This window comes from Equus asinus, chromosome 21 (assembly GCF_041296235.1).
Source record: "Equus asinus isolate D_3611 breed Donkey chromosome 21, EquAss-T2T_v2, whole genome shotgun sequence".
Lineage (NCBI taxonomy): Eukaryota > Metazoa > Chordata > Mammalia > Perissodactyla > Equidae > Equus > Equus asinus.
The window spans coordinates 42150900-42170484 of NC_091810.1; the positions used below are offsets into that span (position 1 = coordinate 42150900).

At 33.5% G+C, this 19585-nt stretch overlaps 1 protein-coding gene across 46 annotated transcripts in view; it reads right to left on the reverse strand.

Annotated features, from left to right (window-relative positions):
* Window positions 1-19585, reverse strand: part of SLMAP (sarcolemma associated protein) — a 159551-nt gene that overhangs the window by 52644 nt on the left and 87322 nt on the right. For 8 of the 46 annotated variants that reach the window (XM_070493240.1, XM_070493242.1, XM_070493216.1 and 5 more), the window contains exons 6-13: window positions 19302-19338; window positions 17595-17657; window positions 14493-14588; window positions 14159-14230; window positions 12692-12832; window positions 11461-11598; window positions 9924-10092; window positions 4759-4821 (exon numbers count right to left, since the gene is read on the reverse strand). In XM_070493240.1, the coding sequence (XP_070349341.1) occupies window positions 4759-4821; window positions 9924-10092; window positions 11461-11598; window positions 12692-12832; window positions 14159-14230; window positions 14493-14588; window positions 17595-17657; window positions 19302-19338 (779 nt within the window). Of the gene's footprint in view, window positions 1-4758; window positions 4822-9245; window positions 9297-9786; window positions 9838-9923; window positions 10093-11460; window positions 11599-12691; window positions 12833-14158; window positions 14231-14492; window positions 14589-17594; window positions 17658-19301; window positions 19339-19585 lie in introns of all 46 variants that reach the window. The other 38 variants (XM_070493227.1, XM_070493201.1, XM_070493204.1 and 35 more) reach the window with 7 other exon arrangements.

Sequence of the window (19585 nt, forward strand, 5' to 3'; positions counted from 1 at the left end):
TAAATAAAAATGAGCTAAAGTTACCTAAATGATCATTAAAGGGAAATACGGCAAAGAAACTGAGATTAGAATAAACAAGATACAGTTAAAGTAAAAGTTAACAATCAGCGTTTGACATCAAGCCAACAATTTATTTCTCTTCAGAGAGCAGGAGTTCACAAAGCAGAAATAGACTTTTTAGAACCTCACAGAGGAGGCCCTGTGAGGTTGCTAAATTTAGTACAGACTTTCACAAGGTTATTCATTTCTACAGCAAAATAAAATTGGTTAAAGCAATTCTTGCTACAGAAGATAGTCTGCCTTTTCATAACAACAGTTCCAGAAAGCTATTTGTCCTAAAACCAATGAATAAGGAAGAACAAAATAGAAAAAACAAAATTTAGAATTTGAGGATAGATTTAAAACTAAATGAAATGAGGGGCTGGCCCCGTGGCCGAGTGGTTAAGTTTGCGCGCTCCGCAGCAGGCGGCCCAGTGTTTCGTTGGTTCGAATCCTGGGCGCGGACATGGCACTGCTCATCAGACCACGCTGAGGCAGCGTCCCACATGCCACAACTAGAAGAACCCACAACGAAGAATACACAACTATGTACCGGGGGGCTTTGGGGAGAAAAAGGAAAAAATAAAAAATCTTTAAAAACTAAATGAAATGGACCAATTTCAAGAACACAGAAAATATCTTTTTTTAAAAAAAGGAAGAGTCTACATACCAAAACACTGTTGGCATGAACTTAAGACTATCTTCTGTGCAGTTACACTGGGACAAAAATCTGGTAAAAATGTTGGAAAGCAAGCTGACTGGGGAAATGCTTGGTACAACAAAACAATAAACAAAACCCTCCAATATACCCTAGATTGGACAACTACTCTAAGAACGAAGAAATAAAGAATAGCAACATCTAATTTAAACTCAAGAGTTTTCCTATAATAGGGACATAAACTACTATGAGCAGGAACTACACCAAATGTTTTCTAGTCTTTGTCATAAATAAATTGCTTTGGCTTAGAGAAATAAAAGTTCAAAAAATGAAAATTCAGGAATCTGTTTCAAGTAGAACATATAATCAGAATAATCCAGAGATTGTTCAGAGAGGCTGATCTCATAGAGTGATGAAAAGTAAACAGTCACACAAGCAACACTGATTCAACGCATTACTCCAAATAAGGCAATTTCTATGTGAGAGCAAAGCCGTAAGAGAAAGGAGGACAGAATGAGAGAAGCATAACAGACAGTGACTGTAATTTCAAAATGGGGGTGGGAGGCAGGGAGAAAATTCTTTAAAGATCAAGAAAAAACAATAAAACATGAAATATTAAGAGCACTAGACTTTTGCCTAATAAGAAAAACCATTAAGTCTCACAGTAAGAATGGATTAAGAATACAAAGATATGAGGTTTATTTCAGGGCACTTAACTCCATCGTCAAAAGGCAGATGCCCTTGGGGGAAGGGGCAGTTTGTCTCTCCAAAGCAGACCTCAGAGGAAAGTTTCTCTGGCATCCAGCAGTGATGCCTCTGCCCTCACCAGGGCAAAGAACAGCAAGAGAAATCAAAGGGGCAGGCAGCAGCCCAGACAAGGCTGTCTTTCACTCTATGCCCACAAAGGGACGGTAGGTCTGCAGATCCTTAGATTCTCCACCTTTTACCCTTCATCCTCACTTGGCATACAAGTTAATCAAGTGACAGTTTAAGGAATATGCATAAAACAGATTTAGAGATGCACAATTTACAAGTTAATATACAATATAACATAACAATACAATATAAAACACAAGTTAATCAAGTGACAGTTCATGGAATATATATGAAACAGATTTAGAGATGCACAATTTCTTAACTCAGAAAGCACCTTTAACAGAACACAAAAGTCTCAATGTATTCATTAAGTTTATATGGTAAAGTCTGAGTAACTAAAATTTGAAGGGAACATGGAATGTGGAGTTCTGCTTAAACCAAATTTCATGCCTGAATCTCTAAAGAAGAAAATATTGCTAGAGCTTTTTAGCAAGTCCCACTAAAGTTACTCACTAAGTCTAGATTTTATATGGTGTATTTTTCTGCATAAAATTTATTTCACAGTTCTGGAATTATGCAAAAGGCTATTTAAATCTGTTCAAAATCCAATTTCATTGCATGGGATTAAAAGCTTTTCTCCTAAAAGAGAATTAAAAGAAACACAGTCTGTTTTACCATAAAAGGAAAACAAACTGAAATGTATTTCAACTCATTTAATTTCCTCAAAATCACCTTATAAATGGAGAGAGCCAACAACCAAATTGTTCTCTTGTGGATTCATACACCTAAACTGAAAAAAATCTGTCGATATATTAAAAATAGATATGATGAATCCTATGGAAGTGAATTACTTGCTTTCTAATTTTTAAAACACAAGGCGAATTTATACTATACAAGCACATTAAATAATGAAAGTTAGGAACTTAACATTTACTTTTTAAAAGACTGGAAACAAGAATATGAAGTATCACTGCTCACAGAATATGCACGTCATGTTCAAGATCATAAATCAGTTCAAGATGCTTATCAATGAAAATAATAGCAAAAACGTTTGTGCGCTTGTCAAAAAATAATCCAAAATTGTTTCAAAAGTTCTCTTGAATAAAATTTTTGTTGAATTTGCCTTGCTTGCCTTAATACTTATGAAACACAACAATTTCTATAATGGCAACTTGTCATAAAATAACAAAAATGTCCCTTCTGTCAACAAATCAAACCAGAGGCAACCCTTACTATGCCACCTCTGGCTATCCAAATTTAAGGAGCCAAACAGATTTGGAAAATTTTGAGATACAACTGGTAGGTATCCTCATTAACCAAACTTTTGCTATTTATTACCGAAACTCAAGAACCAAACAGATTCAGATAATGGGCTATATCCCTAGATACCTGAATTCACACTCCAAACTTCTATTTGCACTTAGAAACCCAACGGATTCAGATGGTTAGGAACACTTGTATTTTATGTTTTCTGTTCTTTGGTTCACTCTTTGTCCACAAGAATAGGATTTCATCTTCTAATTTCCCCCTCTATGTACCACATTTTGCATTTTCCCATGCCATTATAGTCCTCATAAACATCATTTTATTGGCTAATATCCCCACTGAGAGGATTGCTATAATTTACATAACTTCCCTCTAACTCTGAATATTTATTTGGCCAATTTCCCCCCATAACTATGATATAATAAAACTCTCCAAACATCTTTTTCTTTTATTTAAAACAAACATTATTCTGTGTTATAATTACAGCTAAATATTTTACGTATTTTATAATAATATTTTAAATGATTGTTGCAAACTTAATAAAAACACACTTTTGATAGTTTTCTGTTCTTATTTCTTTGAGTTCAAAATATAAATCCCAAAAATTCAAAATAAAAATAACATTAAAAAAGGGCCACGTATAACAAAACTAAGTATAAAATTCTTCTCCTAAAGATCTATATTTTAGATTATACATTCTACTTTTAGTTGGTTTCAGTGAGTACCAATTATTTTGCCCCAATTTCCTATAAAAGTGAGATTTAGAAATCAGAAGACCAAAAAAAAGATGCACTACTATTTGCTTTACGAAAAAATTTTAAAGGACAAAGAAATATGCATGCCATATTTATTAATCAATTTACCTCAAAGTAATGTTAAACTTACACTCAACATTATAGTCTCTAAAATGGACAAAAACAGAAGCTCTTCTAAAATTATTAAATGAAATTCAGGTTTCTTTAAAGCATTTCTAAATAGTATAAATATTTGATCTGTTGAGTTTGCATCCACTATAATTACCAGGTGTGATCCTGACAACCCCCAAGTGCTCCTGAGATTATGTATGTGTGGGGGAGAACCATACATGCATGCACACCCAGAAAATGAATTTATGGGCATAAAAACATGGAAAATCACTCATTTCAAAACGAGAGCAAGCAGGAAGATAAAAATGCCTGACAAAGTGCGTCTGACAGGAAAAAATACAGACATTATCAATAAATCTTTACTACACATAGTGACAATTAATTGTCACTAAGAAGACTGAGAGAATATCACAACCTTGTGATTGTTACAGATTTAAGCAGCCATGTGATTTTCAAGTAAGAGGGAATTCAAGATACTTTTGTTCAGAATCCAGCAGAGGTCTAAACCACCTCAAAAGCCAACCTATCTTTAAAATATGATTAAAGATAGTCTTTGCACAACTTCCCAAGGGTAGGTAGTTGATGCTAGACTGTGGGACAGTCCACTGCTACTCCTTCCCTAAAAAGCTCCTGCCACCCTAAGGGCCATCTTCAGATCTGAGTGCCCAAACTAAATCATTGCTTTTGTGGTTTCATTTAATCATTTAAGAAATGTATTTAAGAACCTCAAAGGCCAAATCTGTGATAGTACTAGAACTTAAATAAACAGGTTAACGTTATTACTATCTCAAGTATCCACACAGAAAGTTTAGGTGCTTGACATTCTATTTTATTTCCCGCTCAATGACGATTTTTAATTAAAAAGCTTGAAACTTCCTGTTTTTTGCGAGCAATATGAAATGCTCACCTCCATCCGTGAAGGCAAATGCAACAAAAATATTTTTCTCAAAAGAGAGAAACGGAAACAGCATGAAAAGGACTGCTGCTGTCTGCAGATTGCCCTTTGTGCACCTCTACCATAGCAAACACATTGAGATCTTCATTGTCTCTCTCATTTTCCAATTTTAGCCCCTGACTTCATTAAAATCAATGTGAAAAATACTCTGTACTCACTCTGGCATTCTATGAATTGATGAATAAAAGTGCAGTCCCCGCCACTCTTTGAAAGCAAGTGCTCTAATAAAGAAAGAAACACCTTTAAGGATATAGCTTGTTGCTGTTTTTGAAAACCAACAGCAAAGGTAGGAAAACCGAAATATATTAACATGGGTAACTCTAAATAAGATTAATAAAAGTTTAATATATTTTAATACTAACAGCAGACATACTGTGGAGTTAAAGTTAAATAACTGAATATTATAATAATATAATCATTAATTTGTACCCTGAATGGTTAGCTTTTAAAGGTGCAGTTTCTATCCAAAGAGGTCAAGAAAACCACAGAAATATATTGCTTTAAAAAGCTTCTCCCACTTTTAAAATACGCCTTTCTCCATGAGAGCTTAACAAATATCCTTAAATAATTTTACAATTTAACATTTGTTCTTACTGTTCTCTAACAGTCCCTCTTCCAAACTATCCATCTTAGTCAAGAGGCAAAAAGTAAATATTTTAAGAATACCATAAAATAATGCCTAAAAATTTTAAGAAACTGATGAAATATTTTAATTTTTACACTTCCATTTCACCGTCTTCTCCTTTGAATCACTTAATCTGTACTTCATACATTATCAAAACATTACATTGTTTGTCTCTGCCCAAATGATTAAAATCAATGCCTGCACATTTTAAAATAAGAGCTTGGTAAATAGCTTTGCTCATGTCAAACAGAATTTGTTTTTTGGGGTTTTATTTGTTTTTTAAATAAGTGGAGAGAATCAAAACCTAACATAGTAGTTTAATAAAAGTTTCAGTCTTTTTCTTACAATAATGTTATTATTTACTTTGATTCAAAGAGTTAACTTCTGAATCTGGATAACATCCTTCAATTAGATATTTACAGCTTTCAAAACTACCAAACAGACTTTGGAAGTTCAAGTGTTAAAAACATATTCCAACATGATGACTCTCTAGAAGGTGTGAAAGCACTAAAACCTGTCAGAGAGGACAATGAATTAGCACCACGCTGACTGTAAAAGCCACTTTTCTCTTCATCCCCAACTCAACCCACCTCATCCTTCATCATCTCAACTTAGCTTGAAAGGCCGGCATCTCCTACTCTGATCGCTCATCAGTCTCTCTTGACATCCTTACTGACAGCCTTTTTCTTAACTTTCATACTCAAATCTATCATCATCCTTTATCTAGTTATATACGTTTATGTGTGTGTGTGTATAGTTATATATGGTTGTATATAACTGTATAGTTAAATACAATTATATTATACAGAGATACAATATAGCCCTTAAAAGAAAAAAAGGCTAACCACAACAGAAATTTGAAATTAAAAAAAAAAAAAATCTAATAAATAGCATTTGCCAATTGGAGCCAAGAAAGCTAAAACAAGAGTCCTCAGTTGAATAGTTATTACCAAGGTAAAGAGTTGTTTTACATAAATCCTAAGCTATGATAACATTTTCAGAACTCAAACTACACGACACCACTGTTAAATATGAAAACTCATTTGAAACCAAATTTTAACCTAACTAAAGGACTTTACAAAACTTATTTGAAACCAAATTCCAGGCTACATCACAGGACTTTAGATGATATTTGTTAATGCAGGACATCCCACCATCGCTCATCAAGCCAAAAATCCCCCTTTTATCTACTCTGATTTTAACATACGGACTCTACATTAAAATATTTACTATACTAATTTAAATAAAATGCAAGATTAATGTAAGAAGATACATATATGACTTCCACAAAGGCATCTCCTAAGACACATTAGATAAAAGTCTTTCAGAGAGTATATGTAAAGGATTTGGATCATGACACTTTTAATACTTCATTACTTGAATTCAGGCCCTTGGGAACTCATGTAGCCAAAATTATAAAAGATGTCACTGATAATCCAAAAAGATCAGATACTTATGGAGGGTTGTCTAGGATACTAAATAGGGCTATAGAAATGTAAAGAAAAAAACGGATAAAGAAACATAATAGAGAACCACGATACTTAAAATGTGTTTTATTTATACATACGAGTTTCCTATGAATTTTGATTTTCTGTATCTGTGTTGTCCAGAACAGTAGCCATTAGCCACATGTGGCTACTGAGCTTTTAAAAAGTGCTTAGAGCAAACTGAGATGTGCTATAAGTGTAAAATAAATATACACTGATTTCAAAGACTTTCTAAGGAAAAAACAATGTAAAATACCCCATTTTTAATCTTTTAATATTAAATACATGGTGAAATAATATTTTGAATATAGTGGGTTAAAGTAAATATGTTATTAAATACATTATTAAAATACATTATTAAAATTTTACTTTTATATTTTTAATGTGGCTATGAGGCATTTTTAAACTGTGTATATGGCTCTTATAATATTACTATTAGACAGTGCTTTTCTATACCCTTTAAGACATATTCAAATTATGTTTATCAGATAAGATAAAAAAAATTTACAGTACAGAACCTATGTTTACAGCAGCTACTTTAGATTTAAATAATTTCAAAAATGAAGTTTACTGGAGAAGCATTAGTAATCTTAACATCTCTGGACACTTCTGAAATATTCTCTTACAATTTAAAGAATTTTAGTTAAAATCATATCATATAGCACATTATGGCTATGGACTTTGGTAACAGTGGGATACTTGATAACTGGTTTCTTATTATACCACAAATGATTCAGAATAGACCCATCTTATTCCAAAATCCACTCTGTAACTAAATCGGGTGTAATGAAACTTTTGTGCAAATCCAGATATTTACTACTAGATTTATTTAAAGATATTCTATTAGTGACTCTTACACTACTCAATTTATCACCACTAAAAAAACAAACACACCAGCAAGGGAAAATAATTATAGGAAGGAGTATCTTAAAGTATCCAAAATATCTCATTCAGTCTTAAATCAAGGATTTGTCTACAACTATTCTTATCTAAATCAACTGGAATTGGCAAAGAATTTTGAGCACTAATTCAACAACTCTAAATAGTATAAAGATGATTCATTGTATATAAAAGGATTCTCTTAAGTGAAGGAATAGAATGTCCCCAGCTTGAGTTAACACTAACATTATTAATAAACACATGCTCAAATCAAAAGGGAGATGTATTTGAATAAAAAGTGTACATGTCAGGAAGAGAAAAAAAGGCAAAATAATGACAACAGGAAATATAAATTCATTTAAAGATGACAAGCTTCCAGAAGATGAAGACTAATTCATTTTACATGTTTGCTAAATACACTTAAAGAGAAATTAGTAATATTGGTGCAATGAATATAAACTACACCTTTAAAAATTCTCAAATTGAAATTCAATCAAACTGAAATTTTAAAATACCAATGCATTTTACAAAACATATATAGAATAGTCAAATAACAATGATTAATGAAATTTTTTTTTAATTTAGAGTTTCAAGATTCGTCATATATGTAATATTGGGTCTTGACTTGCAGCTCACATATACATGATTACCTGAGCCTATTTTGCCAGTTCTTGATGAAAAATAAACCAACGAAATGAAAACAAAACAAACAAAAAAGCACCTCCTAACTTTATCAGTTTGGTTGCTGCTCAGATACTATAAAGATATCCCCTGATACATGGAAAAAATACTTAATAAGAAGTTCTCGGTATCAACCCTGACTTCTTCCACTAACTTCTGTATAAAAACTGAGATGAGAGACACATAGATTTGTAAACACAGAAGATAGTATTATTCATTCTGTAATCCAAGCATCTAATGCAGGATCTGGCACATAGTTGGTGCTCAATTAATGTTGGATGGATGGGGAGGGGAGAAGGATGAATAGGGATCTTTGTGACAGAAAGAATATAGAAACCACTGGGTAAAAAGTACCCCATGCAGTAGTAAAAAAAAACAATAGTGGCTGTCCATTTTTGGCAAGAGATAACACAAGCTCCCCAGAAAGAAGGGTCACAGTACCAAGAACTAACAAGGGATTTTTCAGATGGCAGAAAATGACTGACCCTGTTTTCTCTGATCAATGAAACGATAGATAAAGAAAGCAGTTTCTATGACATGTCCAAGGGCTCAATGGGCTCTTAACTAAACTCTTGGCTGGGAAGGGGGCAGGGCACAAACATTAAAAATGGGGGTCAATTATCCCCCGGAGCAGTACTTAATGGAAGAAAACGGTAGTATAGTTCTTTGAAAAACATGGGGGGCGGGGGGAGCTATATTATATCATACAAGCCAATGCTAAAGTTGAACTTCATCATTTTCTTATAATTTGAATAATTGAAATTTCCATATAACAAGGGATATCCAACCACAGATCATAGCATGAAGAATTACAAAATAAATGGAAGCTTGATTTTAAAGGATAGGATTCCATGGTCTAGGAACAGCATGCTTTTCATTCCAAACACTTAAACCTTAAAATCCTGACCTCTCTATCCTGCTTAAATAGTAAAAGGATATCATGAAAGAAAAATATTTAAGTATTTTACACTACCTTTTTCTGTGCTCCCATTTATTTTAGGTAAGAAGTCATCAACTTGTATCCCTAGGATTAAGAGAGTGTATCATTGCCTGATCAAAGAAAGTATTCCTTTAAAATTGGTCTCAAGTGTAGCCATGGCATTTTGTATTCCTCCTTAGATTGAGACTGTATAGAACACTTCAAATTTATTTTCACAAAAAGGGTTCAACTTGCCATTTTCTAACAAGTCAGATAAAAGGCTACAACTGGTTAGTAGCCTTCCACAGAACCTTAAAAGAAAAAGGATCCTGCTGTTTGTGTTTTTCTATTTAAATATCTCTAAGTAGAACATCTCAGCTGCATAAATTTCATTCACTTCAAGGACTAAACAATGGTGCCCACTGGTGGCAATCCAGCATATTTTTAAAGGAAATTTTCTGAAAGCGTGTAGATACTTTATACCTAATATTTAAAACATCCCTCTTAAGGAAAATAAGTAACTAATGTGAGGTAGTAAACATCAAAAGTTCAATGATAAAATTCAGCTTTAAATAAGAAATTCGATGACACCTACCTAAGCTGCTGCATTCTTTAAGAGTTTTCTCCTGAAGATGTTCTAACCGTACTGTAAATAAAAGTCCAAGAAAAAGGTATTTCACAGATTAAAAAAAAAAAATCAAATCAAATCAATTTCTGGATTAGCTAATTTACCTTGTAAAGCTGTTAGCCTTTCATTGGTGAAGTCATTATCAGCTTGCAAAGCTTCTATTTTTGCCTGGAGCTCCTGTTCTTTTTCTTCCATTTCATCTATTTTATGTTGTAATTCTTTTTTCTCAGCTTGTCCCTTCTGTTGGATTTCTTCTTGTTTTCCCTCTGCCACCTATTGAGAAAGCAAAAGAAAATGCAGTTAGTTAATAAAACTTGAGCTTGTTTTAAGAGGCCCAAAGCAGGACTGCTTTTATTCACAAAAATTTCTAAGGAGAATATTCAATATTATAAAACATATTTATAAATGTCAAAATGATGTCAAAAATGACCTGCATTGGAGTCATGTCACCACATCACCTAGGACATAAAAACTTGCAGCAAGCAAACAGGCTCAATACACAGAGAGATAAGAGTCAAAATGAAAAGCTCCACATTTTTCAAGAGGGAAATAAGGTTTTCCCCTGATTACTACTGTTTCAATTACTATGCAAATGCTAAAATGTAACTTATTCTGAAATTTTAAGCAAAATTATGTTTAGCTAAAGCAATTATGATTACAAGCACTTTTCAAAACGACCTCCTTTTAACAAGACCAATCTTTAAAACTGTTATAGGTTAACCAACCACACAGAGGGGAGGTATGCTCTGGTCTTTTCTAACAAAAGTTTATCTTCTAGCCACTCAATCCATGGTTTGAATTATATAAAGATGGGTCTTCACAAACTCAGTTATAACATTTTATTGGGGCTTTTTTGCTAAGGAAGATTCGCCCGGAGCTAACATCCATTACCAATCCTCCTCTTTTTTTTTGGCTTGAGGAAGACCAGCCCTGAGCCAACATCTGTGCCAATCTTCCTCTATTTTGTATATGGGACACCTCCAGGGCATGGCTAGTGACTGGAGTAGGTCCACACCCAGGATCAGAACCTGCGAACCCAGGCCACCAGAAGCAGAGCCAAGGAACTTTAACCATTCAGCCATAGGGCTGGGCCCTCAGTTATAACATTTTAAAGGACAAACTTGAGTTACCTATGGTCTGGTGCCATCCTTATCTTAAATGTCCTATAGCTATATGGCGCTGCAGCTGAAGAGGAGTCAATAGCATCCCCGGAGGCTACAAGGGTTTAAGAAGATCACTTCAAGGTTCCCTCTGGGCTTGTTCTAGCACTAACATATCTGGGCCCTGCTTTTGGGACAGTCTAAAGATAAGCAGATGCAAGTTCAAAAAAATTCTGAATATCCTGGGTTTTGCTGATTATCAACTACTTCCTGTTATATATTAAAAGATGCCTATTGTGAAGTACTGACTATTTATTTCCATCCAGAGGAAATATGCCAACTTCTAAGACTTTCAATTATCTGTGGCAATGGGGTCTGAGCTAAACGACCTGATTTTTACTACAAATTTCAACCATTAGCAAATTTTATATCAACAACTATTCAGCAATACCTACAATTTTAAGTTACCCAGTGTGTTAGGGACAATTAATAACATACTTTTATGTTTATGTTAACATTAACATGTTGAGTAAACACATACCTTTAATTTATCAGATAAATCTTTAATTTCATTAACTGCTCCATTATATTTATTGGCTAATTCTCTTAATTCTTCCTGAGTCCGTTCATTCATTTCTTTCAGGTGGGTACATTCATCTTCAGTATTACTCAGACTTCGCTGTAATTCAAATTTACAGGCAATTTAGAATAAATGCACATTCTAAATCCAATTTATAACAAGTGTAACTCTATGGGCTGTTCTAAATCAACATCTGCCCTGGATTTTATATAAGGCTAAGTTAAATAACACAAGGATTTCAATTTACTTCAGGTACCAGCCAAGACAGAAAATAAGACTAAGAATTTGGGGAGGGGTTTGGGAGGGAGGAGAAAAAAAGACACCAGGTAGGGAGGAGATGATACTACCTTTACATAATTATACTTTTATGACCATTAGCCTTGAAAATATTTTAAGCCTACTGATTGTTGAAAGCAAGTTTAATAACATGCACAATTAATTTAATAAGAAAATTAGGAGACAGCTAGCGACTTTCTTTCCTTGCATGTCCAATTACGACATGACAGTGAGTCAGTCACTCTGGCATGAGGCTGTTACAGAAGCTATCCCTACACTAAAGTATGCTTACCATTCAGTTTACAATGGGCACTTTACTAAATCCAGTAACAGATAAATTCTGTGGTAATTTTGCAGTGGTTCACAGGAATGAGTTGTATTATCAATTAGCTTGTCTATTGCTTTGAAATAGACAAAGCAATGAGAATCACATTTTGATTGTTCCTAAAAGACTCAGAAAGGACCACAGAGATAATTTCTCCTTTGAACCTCCAAAGTTAAGATAGTTTTCCTCTCTGGAGGATGGGTAAAATAATAACAGTGGTATAGGCTCTCCAACTTACACAGACTATCGTCAACTGGAAGAAAAGCAAAACAACGTGACAAGAGATCAATACCCTGGCACACGGTCCACTGAGTGGAGGCTGAATCCTAAACAGACTGCAAATATTAAGATTCCCTGATTAGGCCTCTATTTCCTCAATCACTGACTACAGATCATAAGCACCAGAGCTCACATGGTTATGTTGAGAATTCCTGACAATGAAAACAGCACACTGCTCCTTCCCAACTGATAAACAGGAAATCTTTCCTGGCTACATAACACTACTCAAATTTAAAATGTTCTGAAATGTAAGCAATTTTAGTAGAATTTTAAAATCATGCTACTATTTAGTATTTGTTAAATTGAAATTACCTCAACTTCTGAAAGTTTTCTAACCACATCAATTTTCTCCTGAAGAACCCGCCTCAGGGACTCTTTGGCTGTCGTCTCATAGTTGTGTTTATCCTCCTGTAATGCTATAAGTTCCTTCCGTAAACTATCATCCGTTTGATTCTAGGATTAAAAGATATTTATAATTACAGCCAAGTTATTTTTTTTAAAGTATTTACCATTTGAAAAAAAACACACTATGATGCTCCTTGAATTCTATATTAAAGTACTTCCAAACACAAATGATGTAGGCCTTGTTTTAATTGAAGCTGTATTTAAAAGTTGCATTAATAAATTATGTTTCACAAATATATTAATACACACTTTCAATGGAGAAAAAAATTCCAAGGAAATTGAGAATTTCTCCTAAATATACAAAATGAATGAACTCTTCTACTTGTCATATTCTCTGCAAGCCATACAATTTACACTTGTGGGCAAAAATAATCTCTTACCTTCAAAGGGGCCAAGCATTTTAAAACAATGGTTAAAACAAAAGGAATAAAAGTACCCTGGGGAAAAAGCTGATTCCAGGTCTGAGGAAGGAAATGTACAAGATGAATCTGGAATATCTTGTCCGATATAACAGCAGGAAGCTATCAAAGTCTGCTAGGGTTCTAGCAGGATTCAGGTGCCAACCTGAAGAAGTTCTCATGGACCAAAGATGGGATAATTTGACTATCAATAAGAAAAACACATGGAATAGGATGAAACACAAGAAATATATTTAAATCTAAGTTGGGGAGAAAAACCACTTCATAGTCATTCTTTGGTCGATGAGAAGAAACCAATTCATTATTTCCAAATCCAGTAAATAAAAGGAGAAAACCACTTATCCTGCTTTTCCTAAAGAAAATGTACCTCAGGGTAACAAAATGGTTTATGAGGGGAAGTTTCTCTCTATAGTAGTCCAGTTAGTAAGTGAAAGGATGATGAAGTTACAATCACCATTTTTTTGCAACCTTTAATAAAATAATGGATCTAGGCAAGGATCATCAAAGACTGCTAATATCTCAAAAAGAAAGACAAGTAGACATTATGGTGCCTCGTGGTGAAAGTATACACTACTAGCCACGAAGAGCTGTTAACAAAAAAAAAAAAGCTGAAGATAAATCTCTAGATCAAGCTACCAATTTATGGTGTGGGAGGGGGAGCTAGAAGAATGTTTAAATAACCCAGGTGGAGGGAAATTATTGATGACAAATGATACAGTACCTACAACAAATATCAATTGTGATGGAAAGAAGAGAGAGAGTTGTACATGGGTATTCACTATACAATTCTTTCTACTCACAAGTATGCTTGAAATTTCCCATAATGACGAAAGGTTTAAAAGAATGGTGAAAATGTAGTATAAATGTTTTAGCATGTACTCAAAATGGCAGTCAAAGACATAAAGCTCATAAAAAACTATGCATTTTTCTTTATGTACTTGAGATTAATACCTACTTTGGAGCATGCCTGCAATTGGTTTCCCATAACTTCTAACCGTGATAAGAGTCTATCTTCATCTATTAAAGCCTGTTGACGAAAAATTAAGTATAAATAAAATCCCAGGGTAATTAAAAAATACCATATTAAAAAGGTTGCTAATGCCAAACAAAAGATATCAAATCATAAAACTGAGCAATATCTACTGTAAAATGCTAAATTTTCAATATTTGTTCATTAGGAAATAATTTTGCCTTTGCTTGCCAAAAAATTTTAGTTTTAGTTTAAACAATATCTAAAAGATATTAAACTATGCTTAAATGCTTCTAGAATATAAAGGCAATTGGAATACCTGCCAACTGGTATCTGAAGCCTCTTGGGTGATGGCTAGTAGCCGCTGAAGCGTGGCTAACTTCTGTTCCAACATCTGTTCCCGGTGTAAGGCCTCCTAATATTATAAATCACAAAAGAGATTCTAATAAACTCAGCATGATTCCTTTGGAGAGTACTCAGTTTTTAGCACATTCTGAAAGTATTCTCATTTTACATCCCATTTAGTATCTTACTTTCAAACCTGAGAAATCTACTCTGTAAAATATATATGGGCGACATCATTTTAGTTTCATTTGTTGGGGCTGTTAGGGGTGCTGGCTGCAACTTCCCCTATAACAGAAAACAAATCATCTGTCTTTGTTTCCTTTGTATTCAGAATTCATTGAGAGTGAGTTAAAAAAAAAAACCCAAAACGTAGAGTAGAAGAATCCAACAAATGTTTTAACCCTGAATTTTACATATACATATGAAAAAATTTTTTTAAATTTATATATGTATCTCAGAACAAACATTCCAAACTAAGCCAAAACAATCTGATCAGTAGCAAAGATACCTCTTAATGGCTTAGCTGCACAGGAATGAAACCTAACAAAATGTTACGGATATAAATATGTATATTTAGAAAGAAACTGCTTCACTCTCACAGTCTATTGCATTTTCAGGGCCTCTCATTCTCTCGGGTGACTGCACACCACTTAGCAGCAATCAAATGTCCCCAAAATAAGTAAGAGTCCACCAGTGCTAGTTCAATGTAATTAAGGGGTCAACTATTTGGCAGCTCCAAAGGAATATTTTACAGAGAAAGACATTGATGAGCAAAGCCTTATCTCTAGGTCACTTGTTAATATTTGATAGCTGTTAACAGCATCTCCTTCACTGAAAGTCAAGGCGAAAATGCTCATACAGCATTTAGTTGTGGTTTTGGCACATCTCTAAATTTCACTTTTTTCTATTCCTGTCGTTATCCAAAGAGGAACACTTACTACCCTAATTCCTCTGAGCCACCTCAACTGAGAAGCGTATGCTTCAAACATAGTACTTGAGGTTTAAAGCATGCACTTATTGCTCTCCACATCCTTGAGAATGACTACGAAAAATCTGGTTTAATTAGAGTTAGAGGTACTGTTTTTAAATATAACTCTAAATATATAGATTAAGGAATCTAATAAAAGCCATATCACCTCAGAACTCACATTAAAACACAGCTTACACTTAAAAGAGACTAGTTGCCAAATTTATTTTAAACTTCTAAAACATTCGTACCATCCAGGAAATTACACTAGTGCTGCAAAAAGTTTTACTTAAAAACAAAACCACCAAAAAACTACTACTTCCACTAGATGGCATAATTTCACCTGTTTCAGTCAATTCCGTTTAGAGTTTTGTAACTCTACGAACCACATCCTAATAGAAACTTAATACTTCCAAGAATGGGCTTTCAGTTCTAAGGCATAAACTGCATCTATCCCAGTTTTTATTCAAAAGGTTTACCACTTACATTAGAACTTTAGCAATTCAAAAAGATGTATACGGAAAAGACAGTGCAGCATAATTTTCTCTCAAAGAATTAGAAAAAGAGTGAAAGATTATGCCTTACTAAAAATATTCAGAACTGACAAGAAAGTTGGAAAGAGGACTGGAGTGAGTAAGGATGTTAAGATTCACAGTCCATGATGACTAGTAACAATAGCTTTAGGAAATCCTTTTACCTATATGAGCCCCATGTTTCGTATATGAAAAATGAAGGTTAGACCAGATTAATCTCAAAATTTTCTTTCACCTCTAAAAATAAGAGAGATGTAGGTCAACTAATGTGCCTTCCTACTGCATGGTAAATAACTACTAATATTTATGGGATACATTCTATGTGCCAGACGTTGTAAGTGCTTTATATATATTAATTCATTTATTCTTAATTCTGCAAGGTAAGTGCTATTATTATATCCATATCACAGATGAGATAAATGAGGCACAAAAAGGTTAAAGAACTTTCCCAACAGGTCAAAAGTTAAACCCACAGATCAAGTCCAGGGAATTCTGGCTAGAGTCTATGCTTTTAACTATTCCACTAAACTGCAAGTGTGTAAAACTGCTTATCTATGCACCATTACATTTATGCCCAGTGGAAGATCTGATTAATACATTGATGGTTTTCTGTTTATTTTCACAACGTGTACATTCTTAACTGAGGTAGAAATGCTCTTAGTGACTGACTCCTATAAAAGAATGTAGAGACTCAGGATCACTGGTTTGGTCCTATAATTTTAAACAAAAGGAAACTGAAGACCCACCCAAAGTCACAGAACTAATTGAGTAGCAGAGCCAAGATAAAAGCCTCAATGTCTAAACTCCTGATCCAGAGTTTTCCTTAACCACGAGAATCATAATCCAGTGTAAATCTACCAAAACCAGGAAAAAAAAAAATAACATTTGTTTCCTTTTTAGAGATTTGTATGGCTCTTTAAATATGGTGTTAACTTCCTGCGGAACCCATTCCAAGCATCTGCCCTATCAAGCAATCTTTCCATAGATCCAGCAGAATAGCATAGTGGTTAAGAACATAGACTCTAAGATCTAACTGTCTGGGTTCAGATCCCAGCTCTACCACATACTAGGTCTGTGATATTGTGTGAATGATTTAACCATCCTGTCCCTCAGTTCCTCCACCTGTAAAAATGGGAATAAGAAATGTACCTTATAGAATTGTTGTGAGGATTAAGTAAATTAATATAGGGAAAGTACTAGACTAGAGTCTGGCATATATTGAATGCTATATAATTGTTTGCTATTAATATCAAATTAAGCAACCAAAATCTCTCCAGGTTTAATTTTACTTAAAAGTCATCTACAGATAAAGAACTATTTTGGAACTTTTTCATATTTGAAGAAAAATATTCCTCTTGTACAGAATCTTATCTTCTTTAGACTTAACAATCCTGATTCTTTTTATCTTTTCTTCATAAGATCTATTTTTGATTCTTTTTTTACTTCAAAAAGATGTTTCTTTTGTACTTGTATCCAACCAATATTTCTTTAGCCAATATCTGTGAACTAGCAAAATCAAATCTAAGTTGTTTAATTCTGCTTTTAAAGACTAAGAAGTCTCAAGATTTACTTTTACCTGTAGATACTGAGAAAGCTGGAATAGTTCCTGAGAGTACATACTTGGAGTGTTAGCAGCAACCTAGAAACAAAATCACATAGCGTCAATAGTCACACAAAATATTTATATTAGACATTAAAACCAAACCAAGTCCTTGAAATGCCTATTTACTGAAATACGCAAAATAAAAATTATTTTTCAAATTAACCAGTGCCTTTAGTCTTCAAAATATTTCTGTACCATGTCTAGAATTTGTAAATGGCATTATATTATGCTGACCAGTTTGAGATTTATAAGCAGGGTGGTGGAATAAGTGCTACTCACGAAAACATTCCTTGATAAACCAAATCACAAATTTACAGCACAAAGGCAACACAGTCGTTTCTTAATCCAGAAATAATACCTCCTAATCAATAGATCTACATTTTTCTCCTTTAAAATTCATTATTAAATAGTAATACGTCAACAAGTCACAATTCATTTAGAAGTAGCCATCTTCAAAATGATATTTGTATATAGGGGTGTGGGGGAGGCAGGACACGAAACAAAACTTTGTCCAATGGCCAGAGGCAATGAAAATAGTTTCGTCTTTTTTTTTTTTAAACTATAGGTAGGTTTTAAGAAGAAAAAGATAGGAATAACGTCGTTTAAACATTATAAATCACTGTCAAAAATGCTTAGAACTCAAGAGTATTAGAAGAAATACCTTCGTATAAGGGGTATCTCCCAGGTGTGGATTAGAGAACCACAGCATTATTCCAAAAAAAAAAATAAAAGAAGGGCACTAGTAGGTTGCTGTAACATTTACTCACATTCTCAACACTACCAAGCCTTATGCATTAACTTATTAATGACAGTAATAGCATCATTCCTTATTAAGCTCAGAAAGTACATTTTTATTAATATGCCAACTAGAAGACAGAGAGGTAGCATTATTTTCAAAGTTAGTCCTAAATCAGGAAGCCCATTATTTACTTCTGAAATAATTCTTGGTATTGCTGAAATTGATGATTAACCATTTCTACTTCTAAAAAAAGAAATCTAACAGAACTTCAGTTTCAAGAAGGCTTTCATTCTTCATCCAAATGGGAAAAAAAGGGAAAATATTTTTCCCAATAGTTTAGTTAACTGAACTAAGAGAACTCAACATCCACATTAATGTGAAAAGATAAAAAAGATGTATTTTCTTTTTTGCTATTTAGCAAAGATATCTACAGTTTAACACGCCATTTATTTCTGAACAAAAAATATTTTCTAACAAGTAATTATTGCAGAGTCCCTGACCCAAATCAAGTTAAAAAGGATCTTCGAGGACAATAAAAGAGCAATTTGTGTAAGCCCATATTTCTGTGTTATGTCCATGTGTAGGTATATGTTAAGTGAAATATTTGGGCAAAAAGCCTTAATAAATATTTCTAGACAGAACTGTATTCCAGAATAAAAAGTAGTAACTAACACTTCTCACTCTGGCTACGGACAAAACAAGTACTCCTGGTCTACACAGTCAGCCATTTACTTGCAAAGGCTTTTTCATAAGAAACAGCCGTCCTAAATTCTCCAGATATTGAAAATCAGAAGGCTACAGTAACTATGTAGTTATATGCACTCTAAATATACTGTTAGAAAAGAGAAATAAGTTTCGAGGTAAAGTATATTAAAAACAGAAACATTTTCCAAAGCAATATAGCTGAGTCAGTTTAGAAAAAGGAATCATTAGCAACTTACTTTGTCAACAGGACTTGGTAATGGAGCATGGATGACACTGAAAAGTAAAACTTAGAATTTTTATCTCATTTCCTGACAACAGAGGAAACAAGGGACAACAGTACCAATATATCCTCAACCCCAAAGTTGATATATAATTGCCTTCACATAATTAAGAGAATGTGAATTATTTTTCAATCCTTTATAAATGTATAGAATTCTTAGAAAACACAGTGATAAATACAAAGTCTAGCTTTGACACATAATATATTTCTAAAAACAAATTCAAAATCCAAAATCTATTA